The sequence below is a fragment of the Mastigoproctus giganteus genome, chromosome 12 (genome assembly GCF_048544385.1).
Source record: "Mastigoproctus giganteus isolate SK-2022 chromosome 12, ASM4854438v1, whole genome shotgun sequence".
In the NCBI taxonomy this organism is placed as follows: Eukaryota; Metazoa; Arthropoda; class Arachnida; order Uropygi; family Thelyphonidae; genus Mastigoproctus; species Mastigoproctus giganteus.
In genome coordinates, this window is record NC_143586.1 from 6,367,791 (window position 1) to 6,394,236 (window position 26,446).

Here is a 26,446-nt window from a genome sequence, read left to right on the forward strand (position 1 = left end):
ACAAGACTGGTGATTAGGGTGAAACTTGGGCTCTACATATGTGCTGTATTACCTGCACCACAAATCTGAGGATATGGCTAACTGGAAAAATTAAGCACATACCTTTTGCTATTTCCATGGTGTAGCAAGAACCACACTGATGATTTCTACTTCTGAATGACAAAAATATCAGTGATATTCAGAAAAAGAAATCACAGCATAAAATGTCCTAATATATCATCTGTGATATGGCCTGTTCCACATAATGAAGACCTGCCGATACCAGATGTTCTCCTTCCCCAAAATCAGGGAACAGAGGAAGCAGTAATGAATAGAGCAAGGATTCTTGCGACACAGACTTTGCTGGACTGTCCACTTCAACAGATTTGGACTACAGACCAAAAAATAATAATGCACCACACTTAATTAAACAAGAATTGAATGACTTAGTTCACGATTTAAACTATCTAGAGAGCAAGTAGAACTCTTTGCTTCTAGTTCACAACAATGGAAGTTACTTGAAGCAGGAACTAATATTACAGTATATGAAAAAGTCGCAAGTGTTTTTAAAACATTTCATTATGGAAGATTATATGGGTTTCTTTAAATAATTAGTGGTCTTCTGAATGAACTAGGCATTAAACATAGTTCTAATGAAATGGCATATTTATGTAGCCATCAAAAAGTTTAAAAGCAGTTTTCCTGAACCATGGAAATGAATTTCCATCAATTCCTCTACTCCATACTTGAAACAAAAAAAAAAAAAAAAAAAATGCAAAAGTATGTCCAAGATCTTGAGTGCAAAAAAGTACCATGATTTCGCTTGAAATGTTTGTAGTGATCTTAAGGGAAGTATTTCCCAATTTAACAGATTTTAAACTGAAAGAAGGAATATTCATTAGGCCTCAAATAAAAAAAACTTCTCAAAAATGATATATTTGAAAAAACAGAGCTATGGGATACCGAAATAATAGTTTGGTGATCATTTAAAGCAGTTATGCATGGAAAAGAAGATATTATGAATCATTGATGTCAACTTTACTGCAATGATATAAAGATACTGGTTGCCAAATGATTTTGAAAATTCATTTTTTTCGTTATCATCTCAGTTTTTTTCTAGAAATTTGGGAGAAGTATATGAGGAAGAGATTTTCATCACGTCATCCAGTTTTCATTAAGCCATATCCATGATGAAAAAGTGGTAAAACAGACTACATGAAGAAGGAAAGCAAAACAGACTATATGAAGAAGGAAAGCAATACAGACTATATGAAAAACAGAGTGGCAAAAGTTTCTAAGGAAATGGAATGTATGTAGTATATTATATGTTTCATTAAAGTATTTTAAAATGAATAACTAATTTTATGATATATTAAATTACTAAAATTTTCAGTATATCTTTCATCATAAAGGGTGATGAAAGATATGGCCTCCAATGTCACGTGATTTAAACCCATGTGACTTTTACCTCTGGGGTTATCTCAAAGACAGACTGTTTCAGAATTATCTATGAACCATTCACTTGCAAGCAAGCTATTCAAGATGAAAATTTTTTTTTAAGTTTGAAAAAGCACTGGAGTATGATCTTTGCAACTTCACACTCCAACTGAGACATGCGTTACTGATATATATAAGAGGATATGCTGAACATGTTGTGGAATAAATTTCCCAATACTGCTAAATATAGCTTAAGTGTTAATTTCTGTTTAAAAACAATATCTTGTTTTTCAGAAGAATTAAAAACCACTCTGCATATATATATATATAATTTGTATTAATTATACAAATCTTTTAGAGTTACATTGAAAACTCATTTATATTTATATATATGGGTACTCAATGTAACTCTATAAAGGTAATGTTTAAAGAGTTACATATGAAAAAGGTATACAGTTGATGAAATGGTTTCAATGAATGCAAAATTAATAAATAGGTGAGACAGATGCATCTAAAAGTGCAAGGCAGCATTAAAGGATGCAAGAGTAAATATAAGTTGCATTAAAATGTTGTATTAATATATTGAATTAAATATGCATAAATGGATGTAATAGTTATACAAAGTGCCAGCAACTAGCAGGGTGAGGAAAGTAGAAAAAGAAGTGTAGTAGATTTATGAAAAGTGAAAGCATGTTAATATCCTAGAGGTTATGATAAATTAAGAAAAATTATGGGCTGAATTACCAAGCCAATATAAAGTATGGGAACTCTAAAGGAAAATTAGTACATCAAAATAATAATATAATGTTATTTTGTTTTTATTTGGTTTTTAGGAGCATTAGCAACTAAGGCCATATTGCTCCGGGAATATGCGGTAGTCATTCCCTGACCTTTCCGCATTCTCCGTATTTGGTGGTCACGGGCTCGAACGCCGGTCTAATCAAGAAGTGTGTGCTACGCACTGCTGCTCCTGCCCACCTGGCTACAGAGGCACCATATAATGTTATAGCTGTCATCAGATATGGGGGGGAACATATATAAAAAATGGTCAAATATAGCTAATGCAAATATGCATGATCTAATGTCAGCAGAAATAATTATTCATACATGATCAGGTATTTCATCAGGGGACTACACCTGACCGTGTATTAGGAACTGCATTTATATACTTGTCCATAGTAGTAGAAGAAAAGTGAATGGCCAAAACAAGTCATGATAAAGAAATTAGCACTTTCTAATACAGTATGGACAAGGTAGTCCCAATGCAGTGTAATTTATTGAGGTATAAATAATTTAGTTAAAATACATATTCATTCTAATATAGAAAAATGTTAGTTTAATTTTGTGTAGATAGGAAATCAATTTAGAACAAGCAAATAGTATAAGGGTGAGGTATTAAATTGAGGAAGGGGAAAAGGAGTATTTTAAATAAATAAAGAAGAAAAATAGTAATAGAAGTGGGATAGTAGGAATGTTCGTTTCACCCTCGTGTTGCACTAATAGTTCAACGAATGGGAAGGAATTAGAAATAGACCGTAGAAAGATAAAAAACATAGAAAAAGTAATCAAAAGACACGAAGCTTGCTGGAGTTGTGAGGCCCAACCTTATAGTAAGGGCTTTGGCATTTGTGAGTGTTAGTATAAAAGGGAGCTAATAGCAAAAGCTTGTATAGAAATATGTGTCGAACATGCCGATAAAAATTAATCTAAAATGAAACCAAAAGTAAAATAAGAAAGTGAACATGTACAATGCCTGGAGATTACAAGTGATGTGAAGTGAAAACCAGTCTGGCAGGAAAAAGGCAGGGAGATGAAGTGTATCAATTCAGTAGAGTAGCTGAATGCAAGCAGGTTTCAACCAAGTAAACAGTATATTTACATGATAGAGCAATTTATAGCAGCAAAGCGCACTTAATAGTAACCAGCGTGGAAATTCAAAAAAGCGGGAATGTAGTAGTGACCTCTATAGTCGTATTTAGAATACAAGTGCATGGATATAATTTATAATAAGCATTGGAAGAAGTGAGAGACGCATTAGGAATTGTATAGCTTTTGATTATAAACTCTAAAAGGAAGGAGATGAATCTGATTGGTCCACTTGATATCGATGGTTTGACTGTTGATGATCCTGCTCAGATAGCAAACAAACTGAATTTTGCATCTACATTCACACATGAGGAGTTATTAAGGTTTGAAAATGGCAGAAGGTTATCAAATTGTAGCAGGTTGCTTAATGATTTTTTAATAACTGAGAGCAGTGGGGGAGAAATTGTTGAAGTTAAACATAAGAAAGGCACCTGGGGTGGATGGGATCTATCCAGTTATATTAAAGGAGGCGGCAAAGCAACTAAGCAAACCCCTAGCCATAATTATGAGAGCATCCTTGGACTCAGGGGAGGTCCCCACAGACTGGAGATGTGCAAATGTATCCCGAATTCACAAAGGGGGATTGAAGGGTGACACGAGTAATTACAGACCAGTTAGTTTAACTTCTGCTCCAAGCTATGTATAAATATAGTGCAAAAGATCAATAATACATAGCCAAATCTGAATGAACAGAATATTAGCAAAGCAGCATCGTTTTAAGTTATATCTCATAGTGTGAATATCTTCACAAAGAGTTGCCATGATATTGCACTACTTCGAATAAATAACGCTTCACCTGAGGAGAAGACTAATGTTACTTATTCTCAGATGGATACCACCACCCAGATGGCACCGTTTCAGGGCTATTTTGTATTTGTGTGGGTTAATAACTCGACTATCCAGTTGTCCCTATTAGACTTAGAAAAGCAAAAAGGTAGAGGGAGAGTAATAGTAGGAGTGGAAGAGGAAAAGAAACGGTGTAGAAGAATGAAAGGGACAGTAACTCCTTCAACTCACACCACTCAAAAACTCATATAAACTCCTCGAATAGGCAATGCTTCCCCCAGTGGAGAAGGCTGTTGTTACCTATTCTTGGAAACTCTGGACATCATCAGGCTCCCCCTGGTGCCGTTTCAGGGCTATTTGGCCCTTCTTCGGTGGGTGGGTGGGTACCCGAGTGAATACAATGATGGCAAAACAGTTATGAAGAATACTCCACAATATGAAAGATGCCTGATGGTGTATGATGTATTTAGACTATAAAGCATTTAGAGCCAAAGCCTCAAGCTATGGAAAAGTCTAGACTATGTATAAGTATAGTGCAAAAGCATCAATAATACATAGCCAAATCTGAATGAACAGAATATTAGCAAAGCAGCATTGTTTTATTATAATTCTGTTCCAGGTAAAATAATGGAGTCACTGGTTAAAGATGCATTGCAGGATCATCTAGACAAGACTGCAGCAATAATTCAGACACAGCATGGGTTTGTTAAGGGAAAGTCTTGTCTGACAAATTTGATAGGATATTATGATGTGGTTACAAAAAATAATTTTGATATCATATATTTGGATTTCAGGAAAGCTTTTGACACTGTTGCACATGGAAGACTATTGTACAAATTGGAGCAGAATGGTATTAAGGGTAAGTTGCTACAATGGATAAAAGGATGGTTGAGTGGGAGAAGACAGAGGGTGGTAATCAATGGGCACTGCTCTTCGTGGACTAATGTTATTAGTAGAGTTCCACAGGGTTCGGTGTTGGGTCCACTGTTGTTTTGTATATTTATCAATGATATTGATGAAGGTATATCAGGCTTAGTGTCGAAATTTGCAGATGATACAAAGGTTGACAGGGTTGTTAATGACAGTAATGGTAGTATGCTAATGCAATAGGATCTAGAAAATTTGGGCAGATGGGCTAAGAAGTGGCAACTGAAGTTTAACCTATTTTCTTCGGATTATTAACCTTGTCTCTTTACTCACTAAGTTTCTACTGTTATATTTCAACTTTTTTAGTACATCCATTGGATTTGTTTTAATAATCATTCATGAGATTACTTCTAATTAACTTCCCATGTTGAATCTTGGCTTATTTATATTTAACCATCCATATTGAGTCTTTACTAACTTTACTAATTTGTTTTAGGATAAGGTTTATATTATATGTAGAATTTACCTTTTGTGGGTCTTGAATTTTACAAGCTTATGTTAACATACTATACCTTTGAAAATCCATTTCTAGATTTTTCCACTAAAATCACATAGCAGCCTTCAGATTTTAGTGACTTTGGTCCATACCACTTAACTTTGCATATATCACTTTATACAATCTCCTTACTATAAAGACACCCATAATATTTGGTTCCTTGGAATTACTTCTTATTCTTATTCTTTCATCTGAAGTAAAGATTGCTTCATGTCCATGGATTTATTCTGAACTACACTACCAATGGATTGGATTCTTAACTACACTACCAATGGATTTGTCAACCGGTTCTTTTTCCTGGGATACATCTACTATTCTTTCCACAGTGAATTTTTATCTGATTTGTTACTTCTGATTTGTTATTCCTGGATTTATTTCCTGGTCATTCATGTTATAGTTGATTCCTTGAAATTACTTATTTTACACGGACTTTGCTACACTTTTGGATTTTTAGTCACCAGTTACTTTCATTCCTGGAAGTATACCTATTCATAATTGGTTTGTTTGTTTGTTATTTGGTTTTTAGGAGCATTAGCAACTAAGGCCATATTGCTCCGGGAATATGCGGTGGTCATTCCCTGACCTTTCCGCATCCTCTGTATTTGGTGGTGACGGGCTCAAACCCCAGTCTAATCAAGAAGAGTGTGCTATGCACTGCTGCTCCTTCCCCACCTGGCTACGGAGGCGCCTATTCATAATTGGATTCTTAATCACACTACCATTGGTTATAATGTCAACTAATTCTTTTTCTTGATCTCATTCACCTTCTTTCCACAGTTAACACACACCTGCTATATTTTGCTATATTTTGTAAACAATTTTACTGTACTAAACTCAAAAATGAAGAAAATAGTTCCACTTTCACTACCTGCCATCTTAATCCTTCCTATGGTTTCTTCTAGATTTAAATGTTTCCATGGAATTACTACATATTCCCTGTCTTATTCCATGTTATTTATATCACTTCAAAACTGGATCCTTAACTACTACCATTAGATATAATGTCTATTGATTCTCTTTCCTTGGTTGCATTTACTTATATTTCCACAGAAAATACACACCTAATACCATCCGAGGATGTGTATATTTTATATACAGTGAATTATTATCTTCTATACTTTAAATTTAAATTTTTCCTTGGAATCTTTTCATATTTATGGGCCTATTGCATGTTCTTTTTATATTGGATCCTTTACTACACCATTTTAGGATCTCAAGTCACCATGTTACTTTTCAATGGAATTAAACCAGTTATTTTTCCTTGGATGTACCCACATGCAAATTTGAATAGATTATCAATTTATTTATATCTTAAAATATTTATGATTTGTATTTTCTTTCTCTGATACATTTAATATTTGGCTTCTTATTATCACATATTTTGGTCTATGTGTATATGGTTTTTGACACAACATTAATGATAATGTTTAATTGTGTATGAATTATTACTTTAAAGCTATACTATTCCAATCGCATCTCTCACTTCTTCCAACGCCTATTATAAATTATCTCCATGCACTTGTACAGCCAGGTCTCGCATAACGCGAGTTCGATTAACGTGTGTTTCAGTTACCGCTATTTGAAAAAATTATACCACTTTTTGCTTTACACAATGCAAATTTCCAGTTAACTTGATCTTTTTTTTTTATGTGATAGTTGAAAAAGATTTCAATCGCGCATTAAGCTTACCACACGTCGGATGGGCAATAAACAAACATTTGCCTGCTGCCCGCCTCGGTGTGTTCCATCCGCTAATAAAGTCAATGCAGACTTGCATTTAAAAATTCTAATTTTTAAATGAGTCAGATGAAAATGTTACCGTGAAGGAGATAACGGTAAAAGAACTAGATGAAATCTTTCGTATCGCAGAGAACCTCAAACAAAAGGTGTGAGGTTCTCTGCAATATTTATTTCACCAGGCCCAAGAGAAGATTGTCGGCTATCGGAAATTGATTGATGAAAAGAGAAAGTCAACACTGTTCAAATATTTCTGCAACAGTCATTTCTTCATTGTGCATTTTATGTCAGAGGTTCCCAAACTTTCTTGGTTCACGGCGCCCTTAGTGTCTCACTAATTTTTTCACGGCGCACCTAGACCAAAAGAAATACCTAACAGTTCCGTTTAGTAGTTAAGTCCAAACAACTTAATAAGAAATGCTAACTGTGAACTACCTCAAGCTAGTAGATCGCGCGGTGTTCAACGGATGTCGAATATCGCTGTGCTTCCATTGAAAATTTAAAATATTCCACGGTGCACAGTTTGGGAACTGCTGTTTTATGCAATAAACATTTAATTCCATAATTATTTTCATTATATTTTACATCGTATACAGTTAAAAAGTTATTTAAAAGGTACTTTTAAAATTCTTTATAGACATTCCAGAAGGTCAAGGACCAATTATAATTTTTCCTATTGATTATTATATTCGATTAACGTGTTTCTGTTTTGCGCGATACACTCGCGGGACGAATTAATCGAGGCCAGCCTGTATTCTAAATGTGACTATAGAGGTAACTATGTTCCCTATTTTTTGAATTTCTATGCTGCTTACTATTAAGTCCGCTTTGCTGCTATAAATTGCTTTATCATGTAAATATATTGTTCACTTGGTTGAAACCTGCTTGCATTCAGCTACTCTACTGAATTGATGCACTTCATCTCCCCACCTTTTTCCCGCCAGGCTGGTTTTCACTTCACATTACTTGTAATACTCCACGTATCATACATGTTCACTTTCTTATTTTACTTTCGGTTTCATTTTAGATTTGTTTTATCGGCATGTTCGACACATATATTTCTATACAAGCTTTTGGTATTAGCTCCCTTTTATACTAACACTCGCAAATGCCAAAGCCCTTACTATAAGGTTGGGCCTCACTACCCTAGCAAGTTTAGTGTCTTTTAGTTACTTTTTCTATGCTTTTATCTTTCTGCTGTCTATTTCTAATTTCTTCCCGTTCGTTGAACTATTAGTGCAATACGAGGGTGAAACAAACGTTCCTACTATCCTACTTCTATCACTATTTTTATTCTTTATTTATTTAAATAAAGGTGTTCTGATGCTGCATAAGCTTGCTTTCTTGCATAGTATGCCTCTACTAATGCTAATGCTAAAATACTCCTTATTCTCTTCCCCTTCCTCAATTTAATACCTCAACACTTATACGATTTACTTGTTCTAAATTGATTTCCTATCTACACAAAATTAAATCCTAACTCCTTGCTTCTAGGTCACATCAATGGAAGTTGCTTGAAGCAGGAACTTAATTACAGTATATGAAAAAGTTGCAAGCATTTTCAAAACATTTCATTATGGAAGATTATATGGGTTTATTTAAATAATTAGTGGTCTTCTGAATGAACTGGGCATTGAACATAGTTCTAATGAAATGGCATATTTATGGATCCCTGAAAAAGTTTAAAAGTTTAAGAATAAATTCTACATATTCATTCTAACATTTTTCTATTTTAACTGTCATGATAAAGAGAAAGTGCTAATTTCTTTATCATGACTTGTTTTGGCCATTCACTTTTCTTCTACTACTATGGACAAGTATAGAAACAGTTCCTGATACATGGTCATGTGTAGTCCCCTGATGAAATACCTGATCATATATCAATAATTATTTCTGCTGACATCAGATCATGCATATTTGCATTAGCTATATTTGACCATTTTCTATATGTGTTTCCCCCCCCCATATCTGATGACAGCTATAACATTTTAATTTTGATTTTTATTTTTATTTTATTTGCATTATATTATTATTTTGATGAACTAATTTTCCTTTACAGTTCCCCTACTTTATATTTGCTTGATAATTCAGCCCATAATTTTTCTTAGTTTATCATAACCTCTAGGATTTTAACATTCTTTCACCTTTTATAAATCTACTACACTTTTTTTTTCTACTTTTCTCACCCAGCTAGTTGCTGGCACTTTGTATAACTATTACATCCATTTATGCATATTTAATTCAATATATTAATACAACCTTTTAATACAACTTATATATATATATATATATACATACATAATTTTATTTTTCTATTTTTAGTAACCCTAACACAAAAGGTTGTTTAACCTACAGATTCTTCTAATGTGGATGCAAAAACAGAAACAAGCCAGTCAACACTGATTTCCATATTTATAATTTTACAGAAGAAAATTCAAGGGAAGATCGTTCAAAAGAACTGCCAGAAAGGGGTGCAATTTATTTTGTCACTTATTACACCTCTCTTCATGCTAAAAATGAGAAGGAATAAAGGAAAAAGAAAAATGAATAAGCAACAATCTAGTAAGTCAAAATATATACTCACTCTGCCAATGTTGCCAGCTTGTTCCCTGTCTATACCATATTCCCTTTCACCTCTATTATGATGATGTTTTGTTAATAACAACATCCTGTAAATAAAAAATTAAATTAAGCAGCTATTCTGAAAATTATCAATCTCAAAAGAACCCGATTAACTAGTCAGTTTAATGAATGCTAAATTATAACAATAAGCCACAGTCAGTGCATTTACAGTGTTCAACAGTTAGTATTATTATTAGAAACAAGGTGCAAGAAGCAAAGCTTACATAGCACCAGGCAAAAAAAGAAGAGGCCATTCCTTCAATAATTTGTCCAAACCTTCCTTAAATTTTATTCAAACTACCCATCTCTACAACATTAGGTAGAAGTTTATTCCAACAACTGATTGCACTTTGGTTGAATGCAAATTTCTGCATAATTTAAATTTATATCTTTTTATGTGTGTTCCATCTGAAAAACAGTAAAGATGCCATAGGCATTTAGTTTATGTAACTCCTTTAAAACCATGCAGATGCTTAGTTTCAATAGAGTATAATTTGCGGAGCCACAGGTTTTCTTGATAGGTATATTTTTTTGTGTCTCTTCTCTGCAACCATTCTAGAAGACCTACAAGCTTCCTAAAATGAGGTTTTCAAACCTGAATGCAGTATTCTAGATGTAGCCTTATACAATAGGCTGATCATCTTTTTTTAACCCTGCTGGAAAAGTTCCTCTATGTCACTGATAGAATCCTATGAATTCGTTTACTGTGAAAGCATAAAGATACAAAAACCGAGGACACGAGACATTTCTCTGTCTCACAATATGATAAGTAGAACGGTTAGCTTGAAGTGTGGTCAAGATGTTTCTACTGGCCTTGTTTATTGTTCTCCAAAGAGAAAGGTGTCTAGAATAAGAATGGGCATTCCAATCTTAACCATTTAGCCATAGCAATGCAAAAACATAAGTGCTTCCAATCTAGTGTTCAGTCATTTTTAAATCTTAAGATGTTTGGAAAACGAACAACTTGAACCTCCCACTAACAGCCAAAGAAAAATTGAAATAAGCCATCATAATGAACAAATAAAGAAAAATACAAACATTTTGAAAAGTTAATTGATGCTGTAGGCTATATATGGCTAAGCAAGAGCTTCCTCTGTGAGGGCATGATGAGTCTGAAAATTCAGTTTAGGGAATTATGCAGAAATTTTAAATGTACTTCCTGAGTATGATGCTCTTTTAGACAGTTATTTAAAGGCACCAACTGTATTTTGGGGAACTTCTTCAACTGTACAAAATGATATCAATAACACTATATTCAGTGGCTAAAGATGCTACAAGGAGAAATGCTGAAAAAATTTCTTCAGCATTTGATGTCATAATCCAGTCTATCAACTGTTTTCCATTTTGTCCATGATGGACAAATACTAAATAGGTTCATTGGATTTACAGACATAAGTGATGATAGAACTGCTAAAAAGTGATGAAAGATGTTGTAAAAACATCCGAGGAATTTAATATTAAGGATAACTTGGTCAGCCAAACTTATGACAGTGCCTCTGTAATGAGTGGACATATTAATGGGTAGAAGCCTGTCCTTTGGCAATATTTAAGCTTTGCTATGCCCATATTTTGAATTTAGTTCTGAAGCACAGCCTGTTGAATATCAAGGAATGTAGGTTGTTTTTCTGAGTTATTAGTAGATTGGTAGCATATGTTTCTAAATCATTGAAAAGAGTAAGTGTGCTTTGCAAAATTTTGTTGCTAAAATTTACCATCTGTTGTGCCACTTGCAAGATTATCAAAACATTTTGTTGCTAGAAATTTTTTCTAAACTGTTTGGCTTACTAATGTCTTTAATAATATATGGCAAACTTCATCATATGACACACCATACTGTTGTAAAAAAGGTGCATCATACTACAACATAACAGCATAGGAATGATAAGAAACATGGATTTGATGACATTTGGATTTCAACAGCAAGGAAAAGCACATGATTGATGAATCAAAGCCTAAAAGACAAAGAGGATCTGAAGAAGAGGAGAAAAGCACATGGCACAAGTAAGCAACTACTTCCACAGCTGTGTAAGCAGTTCTCAAGTAGAACCACCCCCACACAAATTTAAAACTAACATCTCACAAAAGCAAGTTCACAGTGACTTTTAAAGACGTTTTTTCATGATTTTCAGTTTTACTCTGTTGCTTTCATGCAAAATTTATCTCTCCTCCTCAATATTTAACAATATTTTTGCAATCGTGTAATAACCTAAATTTGATTGGATACCATGATGTCACCACAAAGGAATTGGATGCAAAGAATACTTTTGATATCATATACTTGGATTTTAGGAAAACGTTTGATACTGTGGCATATGGAAGACTATTGTGCAAATTGGAGCAGTATGGCATTAAGGGCAAGTTGCTACAATCGATAAGAGGATGGTTGAGTGGGAGAAGACAGAGAGTGGTTATCAATGGACACTGCTCTTCATGGACTAATGTTATTAGTGGAGCTCCCCCAGGGTTTAGTGTCGGGCCTATTGTTGTTTTCAGTATTTATCAATGATATCGATGAAGGTATATTAGGATTAATGTCTAAGTTTGCAGACAATACGAAGGCTGGAAGGGTTGTTAATGGCATTAATGATAGTATGCTACTGCAACAGAATCTGGAAAAGTTGAGCAGATGGGCTGAGAGGTGGCAAATGAAGTTTAACATCGACAAAAGTAAAGTACTGCATATGGGTAGCAGTGACCCCGGAGTAACATATTAACTGGGTGGTACTACACTCAGGGTGGTGGAGAATGAAAAGGACCTGGGGGTAAGCAGTGGTTATGTTGTTGTTATTTGGTTTTTAGGAGCATTAGCAACAAAAGGCCATATTGTTCCAGGGATATGCAGTGGTCATACCCTGACCTTTCTGCATCCTCCATATTTGGTAGTCACAGGCTTGAACCCCGGTCTAATCAAGAAGCGTGTGCTACGCACTGCCGCTCCTGCCCGCCTGGCTATGAAGGTGCCAATTGTGCAGTCAGATATAAAGTTTTCCAAGCAGTGCAAAAAGGCTGTAAGAGTAGCTCATGGTGTCTTGTCAATGAGATACAGGAATTTTACTAGCAGAGATAAGGGGTTGATTGTCCCATTGTATAAGGCAATGGTCACACCACACCTTGAGTACTGTATACAGGTCTGGAGGCTTCATTTTAGGAAAGATGTAGAGCTCCTGGAAAGAGTACAGAGAAGGGCAATGAGATTGGTGAGTGGAACAAAGGGTTGGTGTTAACAGGAAAGGCTTAAGTTCTGCAAATTGCAGCTTCTGGATACTAGACACCTGTGAGGTGATCTAACTGAGGTGTATAAGGCCTTGAATAGATTGAGCAAGCTCATTGCTAAGTACGGGATTCTTCCTCTTGCTCAGATTACTCACCTGAGGGGGCATAAATTCAAGTTGAGGAAAGACAATTGTAGAATAGATGTATAGAAATTTGCCTTTAGCCAGAGGGTAGTTAATAGTTGGGACAAACTCCCATCTGTTCTACTGGAGGTCAGCAACTTAAATAAGTTGAAGGCAGAACTAGACAAACATTTGGAGTGAATGGATGGGTGAAATGGGAAGGTTTTTTTTTTTTTTTTTTTTTGGTTGATGCTATATAAGCTTGCTTTCTTGTATCATATATACCCTGCTAATGCTATCAATTATAACAAAGAATAGACAACTGCATGTGCCTGGAGATGGAAGAATGACATTCTTTACTTTCAAAATTTGAATTTTTTCAACTACTTTGTAACAAAAAGAAATGATCAGTATGCAAAATCTTTTCTGTGTTCCATTCTAGAAAAACTAAAGGATTTCTACAGACCAGTTTTTGACTATGTTCGTTCAAAAAGTGAACTAAAAGTGCTCTTTTCTTCTGATGAATTTTAGAGGGAACCACCACCTTGTAAAATTCATGCTGTAAAATCAGATTCAGGGTGCATTCAAAGAAATTTATAAATTAGCAGAACTGATCATGATGATCCTGATTCCTACTGCTAGAGTCGAGTGCTCTTTTTCTGCCATGAAAGAATGCATACATGTTACAGAGGAATACAAGTACAGGAAAGGTCGTGGCCTAAGTTTACCTGCCATCGAAAAGTCATTTCTGGTGGAATTGAAAAAAAGATATTCATTTTATGATGACATGCTTACACAGTTCCTGTGGAAAAGTAGGAAATTTAACTGGAGTATAAATAAGTGAGCAGAATAAGTGTTTTTAAGACTTTTTGTTTCTATCCAGAAATATCATAATATTTTCAAAAGTGATTACTTTTCAGTTTTCTGTACATATTATATGGCTGTATTTAAAAATCATAATAAAATACAAATAATTTATGCCTCACTCTACTATTTGCCCATGATATTCATCCATAATATCATGGGCTAATCTGATTCTGAAAATGGTATTCTGATCTTCTACCTAAAGTGAGATAAAGTAATAATTACTGAAAATAAAAGTAAATAAATATAAACATAACTTGCTGTTGGCACTTAACAAACTACTATATTTAAATCACAAAAATTACTAAAAATAAAAGTAAATAAATATACACATAACTTGCTGCTGGTACCTAACCACTATATTTAAACATTTTTAAAGTAGCATGTCCTTAAAAATTGTGGTATTTTAAATATATTTTAAAAAAGAGCACCTAACTGACTATAAGAGATAAATCAGTACTTAGACAACCTTAAAAATAACTTTGTATTGATAAAATAAGGTATTTACCATGCTTATGGGATATTAAAAGTAATTATTATGACAATAAATATATATGATAATAGTGCTCCTTTCCATTATTGGCATGTACTTCCCACATAATCAAGATTCTAAGATTATACTGGACTCTGGGGGAGGGGGGGGGAGTAATAATGACGATAATAATAATAATAATAATAATAATAATAATAATAATAGTGTATATCTAAAAATTAATAAAAAAAACAATTATAATTAAAAGCTGAGCCGAAAGGTTCACTTGGCTGAAAATTGTAAAATTCATTACCTGTCATTTATTACAAGGACCTCTGTGAATTTCAGGAGCTTTCCCAACATCCAAATTATGAATAACCTAAAACTAATACCATTAATGTATATGGTGAGCCATGAACAAAAATTTATCAGAATTGAAGCCATGCCAGCCAACCCATCATCATGCATATGAATAACATCCCTGATATTGTCAATATGCATGACAATCGGGATCAACAGTGCCAATACCGATGATAGACAAATTAGACAGATGGGCTGAGAAGTGTCAACTGAAATTTAATATTGACAAAAGCAAACATATGGGTAGTAGCAAGCCCAGAGATTAGCACACAAACTAACCAGAGATTAGCATACCAACAGTGTGGTACCACACTCAGTGTAGTGGAGAATAAAAAAGACTAGAGGTAAGTAACAGTGCAGCCAGATACAGATTTTACTTTCCATTTTGCTCTGTGCTACATAATATATTATACACGCACAAGCCTCTTTACCTATGACTTCAGTTCTGCAAATTGCAATGTCTGGAGACTAGGCCTGCAAGGAGATCTGACTGAGGTGTTTAATGAGGACACAAATTCAAATTGAAGAAGGAGGATGGTTGCAGGATAGATGTGTGGAAATTTGCCTTCAGTTAGCAGGTGATTGATTGTTGGAACAACCTCCCACCTAGTGCTGCAGAGGTGGACAGTCTGAATAAATTTAAGGAAGAACTAAACAAACCGTTAGAGGGAAAGACCAAGTGACACAGGAAAGTTTTTTTTTTTTTTTTTGCTAATGCTGTATAAGTTTGTGGTCTTGCATTGCTTTCCACTACTAATACTAAGCATGGAAAGAACTTCCAATGGCACATATCAAACAATAACATTGACTTACATCCCAAATACTTGGAAAAGTACCAAAAACTCCAATTCTCTTTTTCACCATGGTATTACTTTTAAGTTATTTGTAATTCAGACATTGGGAAAGCTCCTGAAATTCACAGAAGTCCTTGGAATAAACCAGAAGTAATGACTTAGTAAAAGAAAATTATATATAAAACACTTTTAAGTATTTTATATACAATTTCTAATGTTAAATAGCAAAACTTCTTATGTACTAAAAATAGCAACAACCCTTATATTCATTCTAATGCACACACAGTTTTTATCACTGGTAGATGCATTACTATAGTAATGCATCTGCCATTAGTAGAGGCATCATATGCCTCTACTAGTCAGGAATATATTAGCAAACTAACCCGAGACCTCAATATTATATAAATTGAAACATATGCACTTTGAAGTGCCAAGTCTAGAAGTGAAACTCCTCCAATTGACTGTCCTGGATAAGGGTATGGGTAGCAGCAACCATTATTAACCCACTGCAGGATGGAAGCCTCCACAACAATTCATGTTGAGGGAAATGGACCATAATCTGCCATGCAGGTCCAGTGCAGGTTGGCAGATAGACCATATTTAGCAGTCAGGAGCTTGAACCCCAGTGTACTCAAAGAGCGTGTGCTACTGCACTTCCGCTCCAGACCACTCAGCTACAGAGGCCGTCTTGGATATATTAGAGATATATAACACCATATATCTCTAAGTTACTCAAATTGTAAACCTAAAAACTGTTCAGCAGTTGCACTCCTTATGATATTTTAGATAATTCATAGATATCATTTTTATTTTATGGTAGTTATTATACAATAAATTATAAAAATAATCGTACCTGCCTACCAGATCTGTAGTGGAAACACCAGCTGTTCTTTTACATTCTCTGAAACATAAAAACAACAATAAACATGAAAATTAAAAACCCGCACTTTTTTTTTATCTCAGTTCACAAGAAAAATAAATTTAATTTAACATATTCATCGCTTCCTGAATGCAAGTATGCAGTTTTGGATTTTAATCCACTTGGAGGGAACATTAGTAATAGTAATAATATTCACCATATAATGCAAGGAAGCCACAGGCTTTTGTTACACTGGCAAAAAAAAAAACCAAGAAAATAAGAAAATACAAATTATATGCTTCCCTCCTCACACAGGTAACTATCCAGTTGACCTTTGAATTTATTCAAACTGCCAGCCTCAACTACCTGCAATGGCAAGTTGTTCCAACAATCAATGACTTGCTGGCTAAAAGAAAACTTCCTACCATCTAATGTAAACCTCAACCCCTGTAATTTGAATTTATGGCCTCCTAGGTTTCGGAATTCTTTAAAGATCAGTGAAAATTCCATTCATTTTACTAATCCCTCTCAGAGCCTTATAAACCTTAATCAGGTCACCTCTGAGGTGCCCAGTTGACAAGCTCTGTAGCCCACATAATCTGAGTCTTTCATCATATGTTCTTTTGCTGCTCTCACCATTCGAGTTTCCCGTCTTTGAACCCTTTCAAGAAACTCAGTCTTTTTTTTCAAATGAGGGCCCCCATACTCGAACATAGCATTCTAAATGTGGCCTTACAATTGCCTTCTTCAGTGGAATCATGACCTCCCTATCTCCACAGGATAACGTTCAATATGACACCATACACTGTTTTTACAGTTAAACATAAGAAAGGCACCTGGAGTTGATGGGATCTATCTAATTATATTAAGAGAGGCAGCAAAGGAAGGAGGCAAACTCTCAGTCATAGTCATGAGAGCATCCTTGGATTCAGGGGGAGGTCTCTGCAGAATGGATATGTGCAAATGTCTCCTCAATTCACAAAGGGATGACACGAGTAATTACAGACCTGTTAGTTTAACTTCTGTTGCAGGGAAAATAATGGAGTCACTGGTAAAAGAAGTAATGCTGGATCATTTAGACAAGGCCACAATTACACTTCAGACACAGCTTGGGTTTGTTAAGGGAAAATCTTGGGTAGAAGTAACCCCAGAGGAATGTACCAACTGTGTAGTACTACACTTAGGGTGGTTGAAAATGAAAAATATCTGGGAGTAATTGTGCAGTCAGATATGAAGTTTTCTGAGCAGTGCAAACAGGTTGCCAGAGCAGGTCATGGGGTATTGTCAATTATATATACAAGAATTTTGCTAGTAGGGAAAAGGTGATTATCCCTTTGCATAAGACAATGGTCAGGCCATGCCTTGAGTATTGCATACAGTTCTGGAGGCCTCATTTTAGGAAGAATGTGGAGTTGCTTGAGTGAATACAGAGAAGGGCAACAAGATTGGTGAGGGTTAACGAAGGGGTGGTCTTAGCAAGAAAGGCTTAAGCTCTGCAAATTGCAGCATCTGGAAACTAGGCACCTACAAGGTGATCTGATTGAGGTATATAAGGTGATGAATGGGTTGAGCAGGCTCAATTCTGATGGGATTCTTCTTCTTGCTCAGATTACAAACCTGAGGGGGCATAAATTCAAATTGAAGAAGACAGTTATAGAACAGACGTACAGAAATTTGCCTTTAGCCAGCAGGTAGTTGATTGCTGGAACAAACTTCCATCTGTCATTGTGGAAGTTGACAGCTTAAATAAATTCAAGGAGGAAGTGGATAAATGTTTAGAGGGAATGGATGTGTGTAATTTTTTTTTTTTTTTTTTTTATTGGCTGATACTACATAAGCTTGCTTCTTCCATCACATGGTTCTACTACAACTACTACAATAACTGGATGGGAGGGATTTATCAACCTTTTTAGGAACTGGCTGGATATGAGCAAATTCCCAAGCAAAAGGGAAAACAACAGTGGAATAAGAAAGTGTAAAAAGGTGACACAGAACAGGAGTAAGCTCAGGAGCACAGATTTTGAGAACATGTTGAGAAATACCACCAGGACTCAGGACTGTTCAAAATTCTTCTGACATTCTTTCAAAGGAAGACCAGGGTACTTGTTTTACTGCAAGACAGTGGACTCCATAATATAGTGGATGCAGATCCTGAATTACAGGTCCCAAAGCACTTTGAGTCATAAGCAGATCCCACTCATGGCTTTCAGCATTCCATATTTTTATTGGCCCCACTATGAACTGAAATGGACAGGACTACGACCCACTTCCACCACATTATGGGGTACACCACCTTGCAGTGAAATGGGTACTGACATGCACCTCTTATATGTTATTTGCATTACCAATATCAGATCATTAATTTAATTTTTTTTTCTATTTTTTTTTAATGATCATAACCAGTCTTTTCTATCCATGCTAATCATGTATTACACTTAACAACAAATTTTGGATCATATCTTGTTACAGGCATGAAAGTAAGTTTACTTTATAGATGTTGGGGGTGCTAAACACGGAAATAGTGCTTAAAATGGCAGACTGGCACTTGTTTTCGAAAAAAGTACTTTTTTATATTTATACAAGATATTTTTTATTTATATGGCAGTAAGATGTAGCTACGAACATACCTGTATCAAACATGGGACCGTTTTTACCTTTCACTTGTGTTCAGCTTTGGGAGCATCCCTTTTCATCCAAAAATCATCAGCTAAGATGGCAGCACTCCATTTGCTCTTGTATTTTTGTTCCATCATTGACAGTACCATAGTTGGTGGGAAGAAATCCAGGTGCGAGTGCAAGAAATGCATCTTCAATGACATGCTGCACCCTAGTTTTTTGTAAGAAGTAATGAGATCTTCCACAAGCTGCCTGTAGTTGCCGGCTTTAACATTTCCTAGAAAACCAATTGAAACATTTCGAAAGGCTTTCCACGCTGATTTCTCACTCACTAAGGACACATTCGAACTATTTGTTTTTGAATAAGTTGCTTTATTTGTGGACCAATGAAAATGGCCTGCCTTAATCTTCTCTGTACTAAGTGTTGGGAATTTCTCTTGCAAGTATGTGAATGAAGGATTGTTCACTTCCAAAGCCTTCATGAAATTTTTCATAAGCCCTAGTTTGATGTGGAGTGGTGGATGAAAAACTTTATTTGGATCTACTAGAGGTTTAAATGCTACACTCTTCATTCAAGGCATTAATGATTTTCATTGAGCCAACTCCTCTTCTCATAGGCATATCCTTGGCATGACTATCCCACTTGCAGAGAAAGTGTTTAGTATATTTAGTGTAACCCTATTGTAGTCCTAATAAAATGGCAATAACCTTTAAATCACCACATATCTGCCACTCATACTGTGTACACCTAAGAGGATGTTCTCCATGTTTGCATATGTTTCTCTTTCATGGACAGCATACACAAGAGGTATTGAAGGCAGCATATTTCCATTGTGTAATAACACAACCTTAAGGCTAACCTTAGAAGCATCTATAAATAGTCTCCATTCTTCTGAAACATGTCTCATGTTCGTAGCTGCCTTTAGACCATTAACTTCCTTACGAACAGTGAGTTCACCTTCTGTTTGATAGAATTTATCATAGTGTTTATTTCGAGTATGAATGTTGTCACTTTTACAGAATGATCTAGAAGATTCCACTGTTGTAGTCTTGAGGCCAAAAGCTCTGCCTTATCCTTCAGCAGTTTGAGATTCCTGATTAGGTCATTAAACTTACTTTCTGTGATCTTATATGGTTCAGAAGGATAAAGGTTTGGATAAAATGGTGGATCCCTTGACATAGATGGCTGCTGTACTTCTTCATGTATAATCAAGTTGATGTTCATCAGTGTCTTCATCTTCATCAGAGCGTACAGAAAAATGGTAAGGTGGTTCAGAAACAGGTAGTACTTCACCGTGAGGAATGGGACGAATTGCAGATGGTATATTTGGGTACATCACAGTCCACTTTTCTTCGTTGTCATCCTTTTCTATTATGAGGTACCATGCAGCAGTAACAGTCTGTGATATGATTTGCTGGCTCCCTCCATATCATGGGTTGTTTTTTTGGGGTTTTATTAGGCGCATCGGCAACTATGGCCATAGTGCGCCACCATATCATGGGCACTGCAAAAGGCATAAAATGTCCTTTTTGATTCACCCACGCACTGAGTTTCAACGAACAGATAGTGCAGCATATGTGTGTGTGGAGCCCAGTTCCTGTCCTGGTCGCCTACTTTACACCCAAAGTACAAGAAGCAGGCCTTTTGGCTCGAGTTAAGGGATGCTTTCTTGAAGCTAATGTGACTTCTCCACATATGTAACAGAAGTCATCCAGACTATTCACACAATTACACGGCATATTAATCTTACATGACACAAATACTGTGCAAAAAGTAAGAATCTCACAGAGAACAACCATTAACTGAGAACAAATAACTCAGTACCTAGCCATATTCAAGGATTAATACAACAGAGTTGAAGACCATTTGTTCTCAGTTAATGGCAACTGTTGAGGTGAAAGTTGCCAATCATGTGTTAAGAATGTAGTGATACTGAAACTGCAGTGTTGTCATGCATTTTGCCAAGAGCCGTAGTTGATAATGTAGAGTAAATCGCTAATATGAGACCCCAACTGTAATTCGAAAACAAGAGCCAATTGACAATTTTTAATGTGATTTTTGTGTTCAGCAGCACAAAAGTAGTCAAGATTGGGTATTTTCATTTTCATAAAATTTTACGTGTTGGCCAGTGTTATTAACATCTAAATAGTATGCCAAGAATTCTTTTAAGCTAAAGACGAGGCAGTACCTTACCTCAAAAACTACTTACTCTATTTTAACACTTTCATTGATTATAAGTTTTATAATCAGTGAAAGTGTTAAAATCAGAGTAAAAATCACTGAAAGTGTGTTAAAATCAGAGTAAAAAATCAGTGAAAGTGTTAAAATAGAGCAAACAGAGTAAAAAAGAGATATTTTCCATGCATAAAAAATTTAGAAATTTAGCATAAAAACTGTCTTAAATAGAAAGTGTTTGGTTTATTTTAATAATTTACACAAAAGAAGAAAATATTTGATTTTTAAATAACTACAACCATCATGAATATGATCTTTTAGTGTCACAAATCAGACAGTATTACAAAACAAGGGGAATTAATGAGAAATTTTCATAAAAATTCAATAAATGATAACATTAACTCTTCTTTTCACAAATCTGATAACCAGTCTTATAAACACTGTTTTAATTTTGTTTGATATTACAAGGAAAAGTAACAATTAATTACAGAATCTATATGCTACCACACTATGTCAAGTTTAGAATGAAATAACTCAACATTTTCAAAATAAACACTATTTTAATAATAATAATAAAACATTTAGTAGTTAAGGTTAATTAACAGTTACTTATTGACGATGTCAATATCAAAAACCACACTAACACTGTACTCTTAACCAATGAATTATATGGCAAACCAATTCTTCATTAAAAAAGTAATTTTTTTTACTCTTCATTTTCACATAATACTTTAGGATATTTCTTCTGAGAATTTATAGAAGCACTTGTTGAAGATTATTATTTTTAAAGTGTTAATTATGTCATGTTTGCAATTTATCAGAAAGGTAACACTTCCATTAATATCAGCATATCAAGCTCACTCAATTCTTCACAATTATCATATTATTACAGGGGGTCAACAGATTTTGTCCAAGTCAAGGCATCATCTGTATAACTTTAACTATAAAATGAAAGTAAACAAATTAGGTAACATGGATAGTATGTTTCATTTCAGGCATATTTGATTTTAATTTCTTAAACTGACTTTTTTTTTATTTTCTTCTGATTTACTGAAGTGAAAAATATACAGCTAATTATTTTATTACCAATTAATTACTAATTATTTGGTAATTTAAATTTTTAATAAAAATTGAAATTACCAAATACTCAGATCATGATAGGCATTCAACATTTTTGTAATGTACAGTACTTTCAGTAAAAATTAAAATACAAGTATTTCTTGTTTCTGCTTTGATTAATAAGCAAATAGTAGTAATAATTCATTATTTATATCTTTAGTAAACTGATAATAAAAAAGTTCTTCAAAAAGCAATGACTTTCACAGGTGCAGTGGTTAAATTGAAAACATTTTCTGCACATCCACCATATTCATTCATACATATTGCTGATTGAATGCCCATTCATTAAATCAGCAATATGTATGAAAGAAAGTATTAAATAATACAGTGTACGAAATAACTGTCATATTTCCAATTTTAATGAAATCTAGGACAGCTTGACATTTCTAAAAGAGCCAAATATAAAATTTCATGAAAAACCATCTATTGAGAGTCAAGCTGTTTGATGCAGATGGATGAAAATGATAAAGAAAGCAGGTACTGCACAAGTGAACGTGCCTAAAAACTGTGGCAATATTATAAAAATATAAATAAATAAAAAATGCAATCGTGTAAAAAAAAAAGAAAAAAAAAAAAAAACTTTCTACAGGCTATTCCCTCGTATATGTTAAATTAATTCTCTATTATTATTGGGATAATTTAACCTGCTGCTGATGATGAAAGTCATGCTGTGATGTAACTGTACAGATTCTTACAAATGAAATGCTGTTGATAGCTTATCTGTTCATAAGATTTATAGACTTTTACAAACACAAACTACCATCAGCACTCCATTTCAGTAACGAATCAGCAAAATGGTGAAAGGAAGAACCAGCAGGAAAGAACTTATGCAAAACCAGCCAAAAAATAAAATAAAAAATAAAATAATAAAATATAAATTAAATTTAAAAAGTAAAGTAACTAATGCCACCTTTCTGTTGTATATGTGAGCAATTTAAATTTTTGCTCACTTGTAAAAATTCCTTCGGCATTTAGTTTACTCAGATTTCTCAAGGTTTGAGTAAACTAAATTCTGAGAGAATTTCTAAAGAATATTCTCTATTGTACTCATAACTAAACTTGCTGCTCTTCTCTATACCCAATCTAAAAGGTCCACATCATTCCTAAAATGGTGTCTCCAAGCATGTATATGCAATATTCAAGATATGGCCTTATCATTGCTTTATTTCTGAAATATTCATCATCTCTTTATCTCAACTGTCAAAGTTCCTATATATCTCCTGAAAAAAAACCCTATAATATATCTGAAACTTATCACTTATCTACACTGCTCTCAGAAAACTTCATATCAGATTGCATAGTTACCCTCAAGTCTTTTTTCATTATCTACAATCTTCAGTTTGGTACCCTAGTGGTAAGTTACTCTAAGATTATTGCTACTGAATGCAAGAACTTGCATTTTCCAGTATTAAAAAACCTCAGCTGCCATTTCTCAAGAGACCCAAATGATTTTTCTGGGTCTTCTTGACATAGCATACCCTTATTACTGTCATTAACTAAACTGTCCACCTGGGTATCACCATATCATAGAATGTTTCACATATGAAAAAAAAAAAAAAAAAAATCAGATAATATAAATACAACAAGTAAGCTGTAATTATATGAGATATTTTGTAAGAATTACTCAATGTTTGAGTTAAAAACAATAGCACTTATGAAGCATAAAAACTGAACAGATTTTAACTTTCAATTTTTGCAGAATGCAGGGAATCAGTTAATGATGAGATCTTTTAAGTGAAAAGGAGTTTAGCCAATTTTTTTGATCATGTATTCATCTTTGATTCTTATAGCTTTATTTTTAAGACTATAAGATCAAGGATGATGAAGCAAGGAAACCAATAAACTGCTTAGCAATTTAAAAATTATATCTTATGTATTTTATCAGAGAAACAAGAATCTGAAAATTAAACAGCAACTGCAATGTGAGGTAGCGATAGTTAATATATATATTTAAAGTTTATTATATAATTTTAGTAGTGAAAGTTTTAAATTTCATGATGACACTTACGGAAACTATACTCAACAAGATATACTATAAAAACAATTCTATTTTTGCATTAAAACAGAAGAAAAGCTTACTTGTATCTACCTGCAGCCTTTACATAACGATAAGTATCTTGTCCATCTGCATCTAGCGTAATGTCATCTAAAAGTTATATCAAACTTTAAAAAAAAAAAACTTGAACTATAATGTTATATATAATTTCGTTAATTAAAATTATTTCTAATACCTTTCTGAAAGTCAAAACTTTCTAAATATTTAGTTTATTAAATTACGTAATTATAGATTTTGTGTATAGGGTTCATAATCATAGGAATGGTAATTACTGGATATAAATGATATGCAGAAAATAAAACGAACTGACAACAAAAGGACATCCATTATAGATACAACCAGAAATATATAGCATGCATATTTACCTTTGGTCACTAAAATACTATATTATTATATAAGGAATTTTTGTCAAGACACCACTAACATATTTCTGAGGGCAATTTAGTTTTCCTTTAAATGTTTATTAATTTGAATCAGAGTATATTCTGTTTATAACTTACTTTACATTAAGAGAAATAAATTTTATTATATGAAATTTTGACAATAATGAATTTTTAGGAAAAAATGAAAAATAATACATTCTAAGGACTTATTCAATATCTTGGAAAAAAAACTTAAGTTATAAAGGAATATAAATTTAATTTTTTTTTTGTTTACCAGGAAAATTATAATTCTTCTAGTCAATGACCAGAGAGTCATTGTTTTAAGTATTTGTACATTTTCATCTTATAATCAATGAATTGCTGAACAACAATAATATAGAACGACTTTCATTATCATTAATTTTAAAAATGTTTTTGTAGTTAACAGTGCTACTGTTTCAAAATAATGTTGAAACTATAGAGCAAATAATGCAGAAATATTAACTATTCACATTTTGAAGATGACTGTACATTTGGGAAAATGTGAACAGCTGAAATTTCTGTACAATTTGCTATTATAAGTATTGTTTATAGGTTACAGTTCTATTCACAGTATATCTAGCATGAAAAACAACATATGATTTTAGCTAATCACATTATTACATTTCTCTATTAATTACTCTCAGCTCTGCTTTAGAGAAAAGTAGTGCTAAGAGTAATTAACAGATCATCCATCATTAGTGAAACTCCAATTTAACTACTATGAGAGAGCCATATTGGCATACAGTTATGGATTCATCAACTTGTTAAGAGTTAACTACAGCACAAAATCAAATTTAGTACTGGTTAGAATCCACAATAAAATTTTCCATTATCAAACAAGAGACATCTGGCTTGATAATGATATTATTTAACATTAAATACTATTAGTTTAATAAACAAAACCACTTGGCTTCATGTAATTTTTTCTGCTGACATGTTCATTTCATTTTTAAATCAATAAAATGCATAAGCTTACGTGGTATCTATGGCACAAGTATTGTGTGCAGATGGGCTGAGAAATGGCAATTATGCAGATGGGCCTACCATATTACAGCAGTAATATGGTAGGGAAATATTATTATTCATATTAAGAGTGACAAATGATGCAAGAAAGCAAGCTTATACAGCATCAGACAAAAAAAAAAAATAAATAAATAAAAAAAATCCCATTTCACTTATCCATTCCCTCCAATGGTTTTAGTTCATCCTTGAAGTTATTCAAACCATCCACTTCCACAACAATGGATGAAAGACTGTTCCAGCAATCAACCACCAATGGCTAAATGCAAACTTCCACACATCTATACTACAACAATCCTTCCTCAATTTGAATTTATGTCCCCTCATGTGCATAGTCTGAGCAAGATGAATCGCATCAGCATTGAGTTTTCTCAAGCCATTCAAAGCCTTAAACCTCTCAATCAGATCAATTCACAGATGATTAGTCTTCAGGGACTGAAATTTGCAGAACTAAAGCCTTTCTTGTTAAGAGTACCCCCCGTCAATCTCCTCACCCAACTTCTCAACCCATTCCAGCAGAT

At 33.9% G+C, this 26,446-nt stretch overlaps 1 protein-coding gene across 2 annotated transcripts in view; it reads right to left on the reverse strand.

Annotated features, from left to right (window-relative positions):
- The window catches only part of Pect (phosphoethanolamine cytidylyltransferase), a 185,846-nt gene that overhangs the window by 124,607 nt on the left and 34,793 nt on the right, over positions 1-26,446 (reverse strand). For both annotated transcript variants that reach the window (XM_090385653.1, XM_090385652.1), the window contains exons 6-8: positions 24,525-24,591; positions 16,529-16,576; positions 9,813-9,897 (exon numbers count right to left, since the gene is read on the reverse strand). In XM_090385653.1, the coding sequence (XP_090241779.1) occupies positions 9,813-9,897; positions 16,529-16,576; positions 24,525-24,591 (200 nt within the window). The remainder of the gene's footprint in view (positions 1-9,812; positions 9,898-16,528; positions 16,577-24,524; positions 24,592-26,446) is intronic.